The 15,831-nt window shown below is 44.2% G+C and overlaps 1 protein-coding gene across 3 annotated transcripts in view; it reads right to left on the bottom strand.

Moving 5' to 3' along the window:
* The window catches only part of PLA2R1 (phospholipase A2 receptor 1), a 93,117-nt gene that overhangs the window by 14,118 nt on the left and 63,168 nt on the right, over positions 1–15,831 (bottom strand). For 2 of the 3 annotated variants that reach the window (XM_069733024.1, XM_069733026.1), the window contains 2 exons: positions 2,968–3,098; positions 892–1,021 (listed from right to left, as the gene is read on the bottom strand). The exons of the other annotated variant lie outside the window; for it this stretch is intronic. In XM_069733024.1, the coding sequence (XP_069589125.1) occupies positions 892–1,021; positions 2,968–3,098 (261 nt within the window). The remainder of the gene's footprint in view (positions 1–891; positions 1,022–2,967; positions 3,099–15,831) is intronic. 3 annotated transcript variants of the gene reach the window in all.

The raw sequence follows: 15,831 nt of genomic DNA on the forward strand, positions 1-15,831 counted from the left end.
AAATACAATAATGAATCAGCTGCTTTACATTTACCCTAAAATTCTATGCCTTAACCTTATTGTAAAGCGCAGTCAATAAAGCTTTTTATTACTAATATGTATAAAAAGTTGTAATAGGAAACTGGCTGACATACATGAGTCCATTTTTGCCTTTTCTTAAAGGGAATTTGTCAGCATGGTTTTGATATGTAATCTGACAGCAGGTTGATGTAGGGACAGAGACCCTGATTTCCAGTGATGTAGCTCTTATTTTACTGTGTGCAGCAGTTGTGAAAGAATCCCAGCTTTCTCTGCTGCAGATCTAGCAGAGCTCGAATGCTGAGCTGTTTATAGCCACTCCCACACCACTGATTGGCTGCTTTCTGTCAATATACAATGTACATAGAAAGCAGCCAATAAGTGGTGGAGACATGGTTGGACTAGGAGGCACGATACACCTAGTCCTCTAGTAATAATCTCCTGCTGATAAAACACTGATTTTACTGAAACAGCAAAACACAGCTCAGCAAGTGATACATCACTGGAATCAGGGTGTCTGAATCATGCTGCTCTCTGATTTCATAGCACAAACAGATTCCTCTTAAAATTTACTTAAAGCAGCGATGTCACCATATTTCATAATACACACTGCATATATTACTGAATATATTTATTGGGTCCAATGAGGTTGGTGTACTTACTATGAAAATTCACATCAGAATTCTGACATTAATGTGAGTAATTTTAGAGATGAGAAATTAGATTCACCCTGATTCAATGTCCAGTCCGATCCTCCTCTTCACTTCTGAATCTGGCATTCTGGGCACAGAAGGAAGCTCCAGAGAGATGTCTCACAGCATAGAACTCTGTGATAACAATTACACATGCCGGTATTCACACCTGGTATCTTACCTAGTTCTTTCTCACAAATAAATCCATAGCCTTTAGGACTGCACTTTTCCAGATACCATTTTCCAGTTGGGTGAACAGTGTGGTTTGCAGATATCAGAGCACAGAGTTGATCCTGATCATTTAGACCGTTCTATGAGTGGGAAAAAATGACACAACTTGTCATGTGATCAGCTGCTGTTTGAGTGATTTCCTTTAAAATAATTAAAAAAATAAATTAAAGGGGACCGGTCACTTGACATAAATATGCTTTTTTTTTACTTGACGTAAATGCCGCTGTTCTCTTGAGTTTTGCCCTGTGTTTCTTTTCTTCCTAAGCCTCCGTATTCCTGAGATATGGCCTTCTCTTCCTCATCTATAAATCTATTCCTTTTAGCGAACTGGGTGTGGTTCTGAAGAAAACGCCCACAAAGATTTGAGGACCACACCCACTTACCAACGCCCACCTAACACAAGTAGAGTTTTATAAGTGAAGAGGAGGCCATATCTCAGGAATGGAGAGGTGCAGAAACAAAAGAAAAACAGCACTGGATTCAGGAGAACAGCGGCATTTATTCCAGGTAAAATAACATTTATGGCAAGTATAAAAACTTGTATCACACAACAGTGGTGCACGTGGATTTGCGGGGCCCACTGTGCCACAGGACCGGGTCTGTCTAGGAAGGGGCATAGCTAAATGGCTACCAGGTGTTCATGGTAGAGACAGACTGGGCAGCAGGTAGCCGCCAGGTATCACTCCTAGGCAGAACTCGATACTGCAGCTGCTGACCCCAGATGTCAGGTTCGCTGACACAGACTAGGACTATGTTCAGACAAACCAGTCTAAGATACTGGATAAGGGACTGACCGCACATGGACTGAGGGAGTCTTCAACCACTGCCCACACTGGGACTAGGTGACTTCGAGAAGAGGGATGGCTGCAATGGGACCAGAGGACTTTGGATTCAGGACTGGCTACTCTAGGACCAAGGGACAACGTTCAGGCACTGGCTGTACCGGGACCACAGGACTTCGGGAACAGCATTGGCAGCAGCGGGACCAAGGGACAACGTTCAGGCACTGGCCACACTTGGACCAGTGGACGAGGTTTAGGATCATTGCAGCATGGGGACCAGGGATTCGAGTTCAAGATCCTGGCCGCATCGGGATCAGGGATTTGGGTTCAGGACACTGGCTGCATCGGGACCGAGGTACCTCACAACTGCACTGGTAGAACAGCACACTACCTAATGCTGATGGCATTTACTATAAGCATGCACTGCCCCTATAAGAGCAGAGGAGCGCACCCTTGCCTGGAGCTGCAGCACACGCAGAGCAGGAAGCACGCTGGGGAACCTTGCTGCAGAGCTGGGGCGGTGAGTAAGCCGGCGTCCCTGCATGAAGGAAGGAAGGGTCACCATGCAGGGACGCCGGCCATTCCACTACAACCTATTTAACAAATGTGCAGTCATGAGGATGTTCCAAACAAATAGATACCAATAAATTCTGACTGATCCCATGGATTTATAATAGAATCCATCAGGTTTCAGTCTGGGATCTGTTTTTTTTTTTTTTTTTTTTTTTTTACAGCAGGAATAGTGCTGAAGACCACAGAAAAAAGGGAAAGCTTGATGGATGGGCAAACTCGGTTCCCAATAAGGTGCCCTTTATTTTGTGTAAATGTTGAATGTACAAGTGGCATTTACTATTCTGTTTGTCACCTTCATGGATCTCTTAAGGGGATGTATTATGACGATAACCCTTGTTCATATGCCCTATAAACTCATGTCGACAATAAAGAGGGCGTTCTTCTCAGAACCTTCCTCTGTGACCCAGAATTAGAAGCCAATGTATACAAGCAGCTCCCATTCTGGCAGATTCAAGCCGTGCTTCTATTACAAGAATAGTCATCATGTATATTAAATTTCCTCTACAATATCGGCTGTCCTATGGGGTGCTGAGTTCAGGACTGAGAGTGATCGGCCGATTTGTCATAAACCATAAAAAACATAGTAGCAAGTGACACTACCCACATGGAGTACAGGTTGGCATCAGGTGTACTTTGCTCATGACCTTAAAGTTTAATGTTTTTGAACTTACATGGGCAGACAGCGTTGGAGTCCAATTACTGTATATTTGTAAAGTGCCGTTTTCCCAGAAATCATAATTATTTTTGCTGTATCCGATCCAAAAACCTTTCTTCTCCCCAAAGAGCTGCATAACTATAAAAGCTAAAGCAAAATGAAACCTCAGATGTTATGTACGCAGAATGTGGGCCAGTACATTTTGAGAGCTTACTAGTCCCAAAGATTTTACTTTATGGCATGTCTTAGTGGAAATATGCTCTAGTTAAGCTATTGTACTTAGTTGCCAATACTTAGAGGGAATCTATCAGTAAGATCAACCTCCTTCCCCAAAAACTAATATATAATGGAAGGTAAATCCATTGACACTTTTATATATTTTATCTGTTGTTGCATTCCAAAGCAATCAGAGTTTTCATCTATATACAAACGAGAAATTAAGTGCTATGGGCATGTTAGAGCTTTTCCTGAGTCTCTGCCTCCTGATGGTGGTTTCACCATCCAGCACCAGTTTTTTTTTTTTTTGAAAACTCACTGTCTGTGTGATGTCAGGTACCAGATTAGGATATCAGACAGTGAGCGTTCAATCTAGTAAAAGGGTCTGGTGCTGGGCTGGGAAATAACCTCAAGAGGTAGCAGCTTTTCCAGAGCACTTAATGCCTTATTTGCAGACAAATAAAAAAAAAGCTAACTACTCGGGAATGCAGCAACAGATAGAAGATATAAAAGTGTTTCTGAATTTACATTTTCAAGACCCAAATACCCATATATGATGGAGGATGGGTCAGCAGGTTGATCTTACTTACAAATTTAATTTAAAGGGAACCTGTCACCCCGTTTTTTGAGATTGAGCTATAAATACTGTTAAATAGGGCCTGCGCTGTGTGTTCCTATAGTGTATGTAGTGTACCCCGATTCCCCATGTATGCTGAGAAATAACTTGCCAAAGTCGCCGTTTTCGCCTGTCAATCAGGCTGGTCAGGTCGGGAGGGCGTGGTGACATCGCTGGTTCTTCCTCAGCTTTACGTTGGTGGCGTAGTGGCGTAGTGGTGAAGACACAGCGCGCGATCTGCGCTGTCATCCCTTTCGTCGGTGGGGGCGGCCATCTTCCTGGGGCCGTGCGTGCGCAGATCGAGTGCTCTGCTGCACAGGGCTTCAGGAAAATGGCCGCGGGATGCCGCGCGTGCGCATTAGAGATCGCGGCGGCCATTTTCCCAAAGCCGAGTTTGCATCTCGGCTTTGGGAAAATGGCCGCCGTGATCTCTAATGCGCACGCGCGGCATCCCGCGGCCATTTTCCTGAAGCCCCGTGCAGCAGAGCACTCGATCTGCGCACGCGCGGCCCCAGGAAGATGGCCGCCCCCACCGATGCAAGGGATTACAGCGCAGATCGCGCGCTGCTTGTTCACTACTACGCCACTACGCCACCAACGTAAAGCTGAGGAAGAACCAGCGATGTCACCACGCCCTCCCGACCTGACCAGCCTGATTGACAGGCGAAAACGGCGACTTTGGTAAGTTATTTCTCAGCATACATGGGGAATCGGGGTACACTACATACACTATAGGAACACACAGCGCAGGCCCTATTTAACAGTATTTATAGCTCAATCTCAAAAAACGGGGTGACAGGTTCCCTTTAATGTTTTGCAATAAAGCAAACGTCTTTAACCAGTGATTCTCCAATTAATGTCACGCTACGACTGTCAGCTAAAAGCACCAAAATCATGCTACTATGAGATAGGTATAGGAATTAATATAGGAAGAAATATGTTTAGTTTGTCTATAGATGATTAGGAGGACGTTATCAAAAGTAAGGTGGGATGCATGAACATAAGTAAGTAAAATGCAAATGATAGCACATTTGTAAAAAAAAAAAATGCAGATGGCAGGAAATATTTTGCGCAATACATTTGGCATGGGGCAGACTTCCTCTTAGTCACTCCCATAGACACTGCCAAGGAGCTGCCGTGTTCTTTGCTTATCTGCCAGAATTTGCCCAGTAAACAGAGGTGTGATTAGATGTTTCTTCACTGTGTATAGAACCGGTTTGCTGCCCAAGCTCTATGTCCAAATACTGTGGCAAAAGACAAAGTGGTTTGTTGGTGCCCCCCACCCCCAAGAACCCAGGGCACATGCCCAAATAGTAATTAGTAAGTCTATGTCATTTCACGACATGTACATGTGTATGGAGCAGGCTCAGGAACAAACATAATGGGTGCAGGCTGTGACGGGCGCTGACCGTTTTAATAATGACCATCAGCCGCCCCTGCAATGTGGGAGCTAGTGGCTTCTCATGGCAGGCAGGAGCCGCCCATCTTTGAAATCCTATTAAAGGGAAGGTACCGCGTTTGTAGATGATTAATTAATCAATGTAATGTAGCATAACATGCTGTTATAACCCAGATTTGAATGCATGTAAAACAGATTTCGTGTGATATATGAGTAGAAAGAAGGAACTGGGGGCTGACATCTTGGTTTTGCAGCAGTAGTACGTCACTATCAGTGTCAGATTACAGCACCCCATGGACATAGGAGATAATAGACCGGCTCGGACCCTATCTGTAACATTGCAGCAGCATTAGCAGTGAGCTGGGCACGCCTCTGTGGGCTGCACAACTCACTGCTGTAGGTGTGACTAGCTGCCATTTTATTATAGTCCTGTGCTATCTGTTAAGCTCCACTTACTCTCTATCGCAGGACAGAAGCATTGACTGCTCCTCTGTACTCCAGGCACTGCAGGTTCTGGGCACAGTGGGCAGACATCCTCTGCTCTCACACGCTGCCCTGTGTGCTTCCCTCTGCTCTGTCTTCGCCTCCCCACAATCCCAGTGATCTCCGGTAAACTGCACTCTCCCCCTGTGTCGCTCTCCCTCTCTGTGCGGCGTGGGGGGGTCTCTGTGCGGCGTGGGGGGGGTCTCTGTGCGGCAAGGGGGGGTCTCTGTGCAGCTTGGGGGGGTCTCTGTGCGGCGTGGGGGTGTCTCTGTGCGGCTTGGGGGGGTCTGTGTGCGGCGTGGGGGGTCTCTGTGCGGCGTGGGGGGTCTCTGTGCAGCGTGGGGGGTCTCTGCGGCATGGGGGGTCTCTGTGCGGCGTGGGGTTCTCTGTGCGGCATGGGGGATCTCTGTGCAGCGTGGGGGGGTCTCTGTGCGGCGTGGGGGTGTCTCTGTGCGGCGTGGGGGATCTCTGTGCGGTGTGGGGGGGTCTCTGTGCGGCGTGGGGGGGTCTCTGTGCGGCGTGGGGGGGTCTCTGCGGCGTGGGGGGGTCTCTATGCGTGTATGCAAGCATCGTCCGATGGGACTACAAGTCCCATCGGACGATGCCTGCTACAATGACAGTGATTGACACATTAGCCAATTATGGGACAGTAATAGTCCCATCATCCGGCTAATGTGTTGAATGAAAAAAAAAAAAAATACTCCATACATACTCCATACATACATGCTACATACATGCTACATACATACTCCATGCATGCTACATACATGCTACAATACAATACATTACATACTTATAGACATACAGTACATTAAACATAGATTTCATACTCACCATTACTTGTAATTTTGTTCCCCGAAGCCAGTGTCATCTGTAAAAAAATATGAAAAAAACAAACAGCCAATATACTCCCTGTCCGCAGAAATCCACGAGTGTCCCACGACGATCTCCAGTGGAGAACGGCAGCATCAGATAATGTGACTGCTCTCTAGGGGCTCCAGGAACACAATGACAGCAGGAAGGTATCCTTCCACCACTGTATTCCTCCGCCGCTGTAAAAAAAAAGTCCCTAGTCTCACTTTATGCCATTGCTGTATGAGAATTTTTCCCAGGCAGCAATTGCCATGAAGTGAGACCTTGTCCTAAGGTAACCTCTCAGTGATGCACTGTAGGAGCCATTCTCTCCTGTCAGTGTGTCACTGAGGGTCCTATAGAGCAGTGACATCACCCGGTGTCACTGTTCTATAGGGGAGATCGTCATGGGACACTCTATATTAATTGGACTACGGCAGACAGGTACTATACGGTTTATTATTTTACGTTTTTTGCAGGCGCTGAAGTATGGTAAGTATGGTGAAATGAAGAATATTAAAATACTTTTTTCCTAATGTGTGCGTGTTTTTTTTAACCCTTTCTTACTATTGGATTAATAACGGATAGGCGTCTTATTGACGCCTCTCCGTTATTAACCCGGCTTAATGTCACCTTACAATAGCAAGGTGACATTAACCCTTCATTACCCCATATCCCACCGCTACACGGGAGTGGGAAGAGATGGGCTAAGTGCCGGAATTGCGCCATTTCTGGGGCGGCTGCGGGCTGGTATTTGCAGCCAGGAGGGGCCAATATCCATGGCCCCTCTCTGGGCTATGAATATCAGCCTGCAGCTGTCTGCGTAGCCTTTCTGGCTATAAAATATAGGGGGACCCCACGCCAGTAAAGGATATACAGACAGCTGCGGGCTGATATTCATAGCAGGCTACAGATATTGGCCCCCGGCCGTCGGCTTTCCCCATCTGGCGCAGAAAATTGCACGGGCGCCCACGCGTTTTTTTTTGTTTTGTTTTAATTCAACCCTCATAAAGACCTCTTTCACACTTGCGTCTGTACGAGTCCGTCGCTATGCGTTGGGCCGACGTACCGACGCACGTTGTGAAATTTGTGCCCGACGTGGGCAGCGGATGCAGTTTTTCAACACATCCACTGCCCATTCTGAAGTCTGGAAGGAGGGGGCGGAGCTTTGGCAGCGCATGCGCGATAGAAAATGGCGGACGCGCTGGACAAAAAAAGTTCACTTGAACGTTTTTTCGTGCCGACGGTCCGCCAAAACACGACGGATCCGTTGCACGACAGATGCGACCACGCGACGTGTGGCCACCCGTCACGATCCGTCGCTAATACAAGTTTATGGGAAAAAAACGCATCCTGCGAGCACATTTGCAGAATCCGTTTTTTTCCGCCAGATCCGTTTTTTCCACCGGATCCATTTTTTTCCCGCCGGATCCGTTTTTTTCCGCCGGATCCATTTTTTCCTGCTGGATCCGTTAATTCCCGCCGTATCCACTTTTTTCCTGCCGAATCCGTTTTTTCCCGCCGGATCCGTTTTTTTCCACAATTTCCTTTTTTTTCTGCCAGATCAGGTTTTTTTTCCATTGGATCCGTTTTTTCCCGCCGGATCCGTTTTTTTCCACAATTTCCTTTTTTTTCTGCCAGATCAGGTTTTTTTTCCATCGGATCCTTTTTTTTCCCGCCTGATCCAGTTTTTTTCCACAAGTTCCTTTTTTTTCTGCCAGATCAGTTTTTTCCGCCGGATCCATTTTTTCCCACCAGATCCGTTTTTTTCCACAAGTTCTTTTTTTTATCTGCCAGTTCCGTTTTTTCCCGCCTGATCCGTTTTTTTCCACAATTTCCTTTTTTTCCCGCCTGATCCGTTTCTTTCCGCTGGATCCGTTTTTTTTCCACAATTTCCTTTTTTTTCTGCCAGATCAGTTTTTTTTCCATCGGATCCTTTTTTTCCCGCCTGATCCATTTTTTTTCCACAATTTCCTTTTTTTTCTGTCAGATCATTTTTTTTTCCATCGGATCCTTTTTTTTCCCGCCTGATCCGGTTTTTTTTCCACAAGTTCCTTTTTTTTCTGCCAGATCAGGTTTTTTTTCCATCGGATCCTTTTTTTCCCGCCTGATCTGTTTTTTTTCATCAATTTCCTTTTTTTTCTGCCAGATCAGTTTTTTTTCCATCGGATCCTTTTTTTCCCGCCTGATCCGTTTTTTTTCCACAATTTCCTTTTTTTTCTGTCAGATCATTTTTTTTTCCATCGGATCCTTTTTTTTCCCGCCTGATCCGGTTTTTTTTCCACAAGTTCCTTTTTTTTCTGCCAGATCAGGTTTTTTTTCCATCGGATCCTTTTTTTCCCGCCTGATCTGTTTTTTTTCATCAATTTCCTTTTTTTTCTGTCAGATCAGTTTTTTTTTCCATCGGATCCTTTTTTTTCCCGCCGGATTCGTTTTTTTTCCACAATTTCCTTTTTTTTCTGCCAGATCAGTTTTTTTTCCATCGGATCCTTTTTTTCCCGCCTGATCTGTTTTTTTCCGCCGGATCTGTTTTTTTTCCACAAGTTCCTTTTTTTCTGCCAGATCAGTTTTTTCCGCCGGATCCGTTTTTTCCCGCCAGATAAGTTTTTTTCCACAAGTTCCTTTTTTTTCTGCCAGATCAGGTTTTTTTTCGCCGGATCCGTTATTTTCTCATTGAGTTGTATTAGCGCCGGATGGCCACACGTTTCATCCGTTTTTTGCAGGATCCGTCAAAACAGCTGTTTCCACCGGACGGAAAACACATACAGAGGAACGGTTGAATGTCAGTCATGTCTTTTTTTTATTGACAGATCGGGCGATTCTGAACGCGGCGATACTAAATATGTGTAGGTTTGATTTTTTTAATTGTTTTATTTTTGATGGGGCAAAAGGGGGGTGATTTAAACTTTAATTTATTTATTTTTTTTTTTATATTTTTAACCCCTCTGTGACCTTAGACGTACTATCCCGTCGAGGTGCCCTGGGCTTATCTGACCCTGGACGGGATAGTACGTCATAGCCGATCGGCCGCGCTCACGGGGGGAGCGCGGCCGATCGCGGCCGGGTGTCAGCTGCTTATCGCAGCTGACATCCGGCACTATGTGCCAGGAGCGGTCACGGACCGCCCCCGGCACATTAACCCCTGGCACACCGCGATCAAAGATGATCGCGATGTGCCGGCGGTGCAGGGAAGCACCGCGCAGGGAGGGGGCTCCCTGCGGGCTTCCCTGAGACCCCCGGAGCAACGCGATGTGATCGCGTTGCTGCGAGGGTCTCCTCACCTCCCTCCCTGCTCCCTCCAGCCCCGGATCCAAGATGGCCGCGGATCCGGGTCCTGCAGGGAGGGAGATGGCTTCACAGAGCCTGCTCAGAGCAGGCACTGTGAAGGCTGCAGCGCTGCATGTCAGATCAGTGATCTGACAGAGTGCTGTGCAAACTGTCAGATCACTGATCTGTGATGTCCCCCCCTGGGACAAAGTAAAAAAGTAAAAAAAAAATTTTCCAAATGTGTAAAAAAAATAAAAAAAAATATTCCAAAATAATGAAAAAAAAAATATATATATTATTCCCATAAATACATTTCTTCATCTAAATAAAAAAAAAAAACCAATAAAAGTACACATATTTAGTATCGCCGCGTCCGTAACGACCCGACCTATAAAACTGTCCCACTAGTTAACCCCTTCAGTAAACACCGTAAGAAAAAAAAAAAAAAAAACGAGGCAAAAAACAACGCTTTATTATCATACCGCCGAACAAAAAGTGGAATAACACGCGATCAAAAGGACAGATATAAATAACCATGGTACCGCTGAAAGCGTCATATTGTCCCGCAAAAAAAGAGCCGCCATACAGCATCATCAGCAAAAAAATAAAAAAGTTATAGTCCTGAGAATAAAGCGATGCAAAAATAATTATTTTTTCTGTAAAATAGTTTTTATCGTATAAAAGCACCAAACCATAAAAAAATGATATAAATGAGGTATCGCTGTAATCGTACTGACCCGAAGAATAAAACTGATTTATCAATTTTACCAAACGCGGAACGGTATAAACGCCTCCCCCAATAGAAATTCATGAATAGCTGGCTTTTGGTCATTCTTCCTCACAAAAATCGGAATAAAAAGCGATAAAAAAAGTCACGTGCCCAAAAATGTTTTCAATAAAAACGTCAACTCGTCCCGCAAAAAACAAGACCTCACATGACTCTGTGGACCAAAATATGGAAAAATTATAGCTCTCAAAATGTGGTATTGCAAAAAATATTTTTTGCAATAAAAAGGGTCTTTCAGTGTGTGACGGCTGCCAATCATAAAAATCCGCTAAAAAACTCGCTATAAAAGTAAATCAAACCCCCCTTCATCACCCCCTTAGTTAGGGAAAAATAAAAAAAAATGTATTTATTTCCATTTTCCCATTAGGGCTAGGGTTAGGGCTAGGGTTAGGGCTAGGGTTAGGGCTAGGGTTAGGGCTAGGGCTAGGGTTAGGGTTAGGGCTAGGGTTAGGGTTAGGGTTAGGGCTAGGGTTAGGGCTAGGGTTAGGGTTAGGGCTAGGGTTAGGGCTAGGGTTAGGGCTAGGGTTAGGGCTAGGGTTAGGGTTAGGGCTAGGGTTAGGTCTAGGGTTAGGGTTAGGGTTGGGGCTACAGTTAGGGTTGGGGCTAATGTTAGGGTTAGGGTTTAGATTACATTTACAGTTGGGAATAGGGTTGGGATTAGGGTTAGGGGTGTGTCAGGGTTAGAGGTGTGGTTAGGGTTACCGTTGGAATTAGGGTTAGGGGTGTGTTTAGATTAGGGTTTCAGTTATAATTGGGGGGTTTCCACTGTTTCGGCACATCAGGAGCTCTCCAAACACGACATGGCGTCCGATCTCAATTCCAGCCAATTCTGCGTTGAAAAAGTAAAACAGTGCTCCTTCCCTTCCGAGCTCTCCTGTGTGCCCAAACAGGGGTTTACCCCAACATATGGGGTATCAGCGTACTCAGGACAAATTGGACAACAACTTTTGTGGACCAATTTCTCCTGTTACCCTTGGGAAAATACAAAACTGGGGGCTAAAAAATAATTTTTGTGGGAAAACAAAAAGATTTTTTATTTTCACGGCTCTGCGTTATAAACTGTAGTGAAACACTTGGGGGTTCAAAGTTCTCACAACACATCTAGATAAGTTCATTGAGGGGTCTAGTTTCCAATATGGGGTCACTTGTGGGGGGTTTCTACTGTTTAGGTACATTAGGGGCTCTGCAAACGCAATGTGACGCCTGCAGACCAATCCATCTAAGTCTGCATTCCAAATGATGCTCCTTCCCTTCCGAGCCCTCCCATGCGCCCAAACGGTGGTTCCCCCCCACATATCGGGTATCGGCGTACTCAGGACAAATTGGACAACAACATTTAGGGTCCAATTTCTCCTGCTAACCTTGGAAAAATACAAAACTGGGGGCTAAAATATAATTTTTGTGGAAAAAAAAATATTTTTTATTTGCATGGCTCTGCGTTATAAACTGTAGTGAAATACTTGGGGGTTCAAAGCTCTCACAACACATCAAGATGAGTTCCTTAGGGGGTCTACTTTCCAAAATGGTGTCACTTGTGGGGGGTTTCTACTGTTTAGGTACATTAGGGGCTCTGCAAACGCAATGTGACGCCTGCAGACCATTCCATCTAAGTCTGCATTCCAAATGGCGCTCCTTCCCTTCCGAACCCTCCCATGCGCCCAAACGGTGGTTCCCCCCCACATATGGGGTATCAGCGTACTCAGGACAAATTGGACAACAACTTTTGGGGTCCAATTTCTCCTGTTACCCTAGGGAAAATACAAAACTGGGGGCTAAAAAATAATTTTTGTGGGAAAAAAATTTTGTTTTATTTTTATGGCTCTGCATTATAAACTTCTGTGAAGCCCTTGGTGGGTCAAAGTGCTCACCACACATCCAGATAAGTTCCTTGGGGGGTCTACTTTCCAAAATGGTGTCACTTGTGGGGGGTTTCAATGTTTAGGCACATCAGTGGCTCTCCAAACGCAACATGGCGTCCCATCTCAATTCCTGTCAATTTTGCATTGAAAAGTCAAACGGCGCTCCTTCCCTTCCGAGCTCTCCCATGCGCCCAAACAGTGGTTTACTGCCACATATGGGGTATCAGCGTACTCGGGACAAATTGGATAACAACTTTTGAGGTCCAATTTCTTCTCTTACCCTTGGAAAAATAAAAAATTGGGGGCAAAAATATAATTTTTGTGAAAAAATATGATTTTTTATTTTTACGGTTCTGCATTATAAACTTCTGTGAAGCACTTGGTGGGTCAAAGTGCTCACCACACCTCTAGATAAGTTCCTTAGGGGGTCTACTTTCCAAAATTGTGTCACTTGTGGGGGGTTTCAATGTTTAGGCACATCAGTGGCTCTCCAAACGCAACATGGCGTCCCATCTCAATTCCTGTCAATTTTGCATTGAAAAGTCAAATAGCGCTCCTTCCCTTCCGAGCTCTCCCATGCGCCCAAACAGTGGTTTACTGCCACATATGGGGTATCAGCGTACTCAGGACAAATTGGACAACAACTTTTTGGGTCCAATTTCTCCTGTTACCCTTGGTAAAATAAAACAAATTGGAGCTGAAGTAAATTTTTTGTGTAAAAAAGTTAAATGTTCATTTTTATTTAAACATTCCAAAAATTCCTATTAAACACCTGAAGGGTTAATAAACTTCTTGAATGTGGTTTTGAGCACCTTGAGGGGTGCAGTTTTTAGAATGGTGTCACACTTGGGCATTTTCTATCATATAGACCCCTCAAAATGACTTCAAATGAGACGTGGTCCCTAAAAAAAAATGGTGTTGTAAAAATGAGAAATTGCTGGTCAACTTTTAACCCTTATAACTCCCTAACAAAAAAAAAAATTGGTTCCAAAATTATGCTGATGTAAAGGAGACATGTGGGAAATGTTACTTATTAAGTATTTTGTGTGACATATCTCTGTGATTTAATTGCATAAAAATTCAAAGTTTGAAAATTGCGAAATTTTCAAAATTTTCGCCAAATTTCCGTTTTTTTCACAAATAAACGCAGGTACTATCAAAGAAATTTTACCACTATCATGAAGTACAATATGTCACGAGAAAACAATGTCAGAATCACCAGGATCCGTTGAAGCGTTTCGGAGTTATAACCTCATAAAGGGACAGTGGTCAGAATTGTAAAAATTGGCCTGGTCATTAACGTGCAAACCACCCTTGGGGGTAAAGGGGTTAAAAACATTTTTTTTTACATTTGCCATGCTTCAATAGCCTCCATGGGAAACTAGAAGCTGGCACAACTCGATCGGCTCAGCTACATAGCAGCGATCATCAGATTGCTGCTCCGTAGCTGAATTACAGGCTTGCTATGAGTGCCGACCACAGGGTGGCGCTCACAGCAAACCGGCATCAGTAACTATAGAGGTCTCAAGGACCTCTATGGTGACCATCCTGACGCTATTGCGCGCACATGTCAGCTGTACAAAACAGCCGACATGTCGTGACTTTGATGTGGGCTCAGCGCCGGAGCCCACATCAAAGGAGGAGACACGACATGCGCAGAACATGTTGCGTTTTTTACTGCGATGCGTTTTTTCCCCAGAAAAAAACGCAACATATGCACAAAAATTGCGGAATGCATTATAAATGATGGGATGCATATGTATGCATTTTTAAATAGTTTTTATCGCATTTTTATAGCGAACAAACGCAAAAAAATATGAAAAATCCTGAACGTGTGCCCACAGCCTCAAGGTGTATCTCCCCATCACACTCCATATGTGTCTCACTCATCATACTTCACGTCTCTTTCTCTCCCATCAGTCACTCTTAGGCCGGGGACACACACAACGTATAAAAAAAGGTCCGTTTTTGACGGACGAGAATCGCACAAATGTTACCAAAACAGTGATCCGTGTGCAGTGCGAGGATGCGATTTTCTCGCATCCAATGATCCGTGTGACATCCGTATGGTGAGATTTTCTCAAACACTTGCAAAATGAGCAAATAATGGCTGAGCCTTTCCTGTGACCTGCCCAATGCCTGAGAATTTCTCGCAAGTCACACTGATGGTCCGTGTGCTGTGCGATTTTTTTCTCACCCCATAGACTTTCATTGGCGATTCTTGGCCAAGATACGCTGACAATCACAGCATGCTACGATTTCACTCGGATCCTGAATACGGCCGAGAAAATATCGGATGATGGGAGCTGCCCCATAGATTAACATTGGGACGAGTGCTATGCGATTTTTTATCGCATTGCACTCGTCCGTATTGCGGTCTAGTGTGACCCCGGCCTTAGCCATACAATGCATCTCTCCCCTCCCTCCATAATGCCTGGCTATTCACTGCAGAGCTGGAGCTCCCAGACAGCTCCTAATGCTGCTCCATGCACACCACATGGCTTCACTCTTCTTGGGTCCAGATGCTGCTGAGCCCACTGTGTTCTGCTCCTCTGTAACCAAGCTCTGACTCTGATGCAGTAACTGCTGGTGACAGCAGGTCACAGGGCAGTCACACACAAAATGGCGCTGCCCTGTGATGCTGCTCTTCATTCTTACTGTTGGGGCAGTAACTGCTGACATCACCATTTCCCTCCCCTTTTGGGTGGTCTAATATCCCTGGGGCAGAGCTGCTAAATCTAACTATAGCTGCTTGAGGTCTAAAACGGAAAATGCTCCCCCTAGTGGTAAATATGTATATTTGTAGAAAAATATATAATATTTTTCATACAGAAATGTTTGCAAACAGTGCAAACATTGCATTAATACATTTTAATTACTATTTTAAGCTTAATTTCACAAAAAAAACAAAATGCAAGAAAACTGGTGGCACCTTCCCTTTAAGCACTGCTACATATTAAAGAAATTAGTAAAATTTTACCCACAAAGAAATGAACATCTAAATAATAAAGTTTGATAGAAAATAACTCAAAAAATTAATAACTGCTGAAAATTTGTTCTAAAAATGTAGGGCTTTTTTTTTTTTTCAAATATTCTATTAAAAAAAGTCTAAAATTAAAAGAAATATAAACATATTTGGTATTGCCGACATTTTTTTTTATACCATGCCGTAAATACTGTTAAAAATATTGCTGTCAGAATTGCTGTTTTTTTTCCAGTCGTTAAGTCTCCCAATAAAATGAAATAAATAATAAATAAATTAAATGCACCCAAAAAATAGGTACCATCAAGAACTAAAACTGTGCCCCAGGAAAATAAGCCTTGACATCGCTCCATCAACAATTTTTTTTTAATTAAAAGTAATAAAAGAAAAATAGAAAATACATACGGTAAATTAAATT

This window comes from Ranitomeya imitator, chromosome 7, assembly GCF_032444005.1.
Source record: "Ranitomeya imitator isolate aRanImi1 chromosome 7, aRanImi1.pri, whole genome shotgun sequence".
NCBI lineage: Eukaryota > Metazoa > Chordata > Amphibia > Anura > Dendrobatidae > Ranitomeya > Ranitomeya imitator.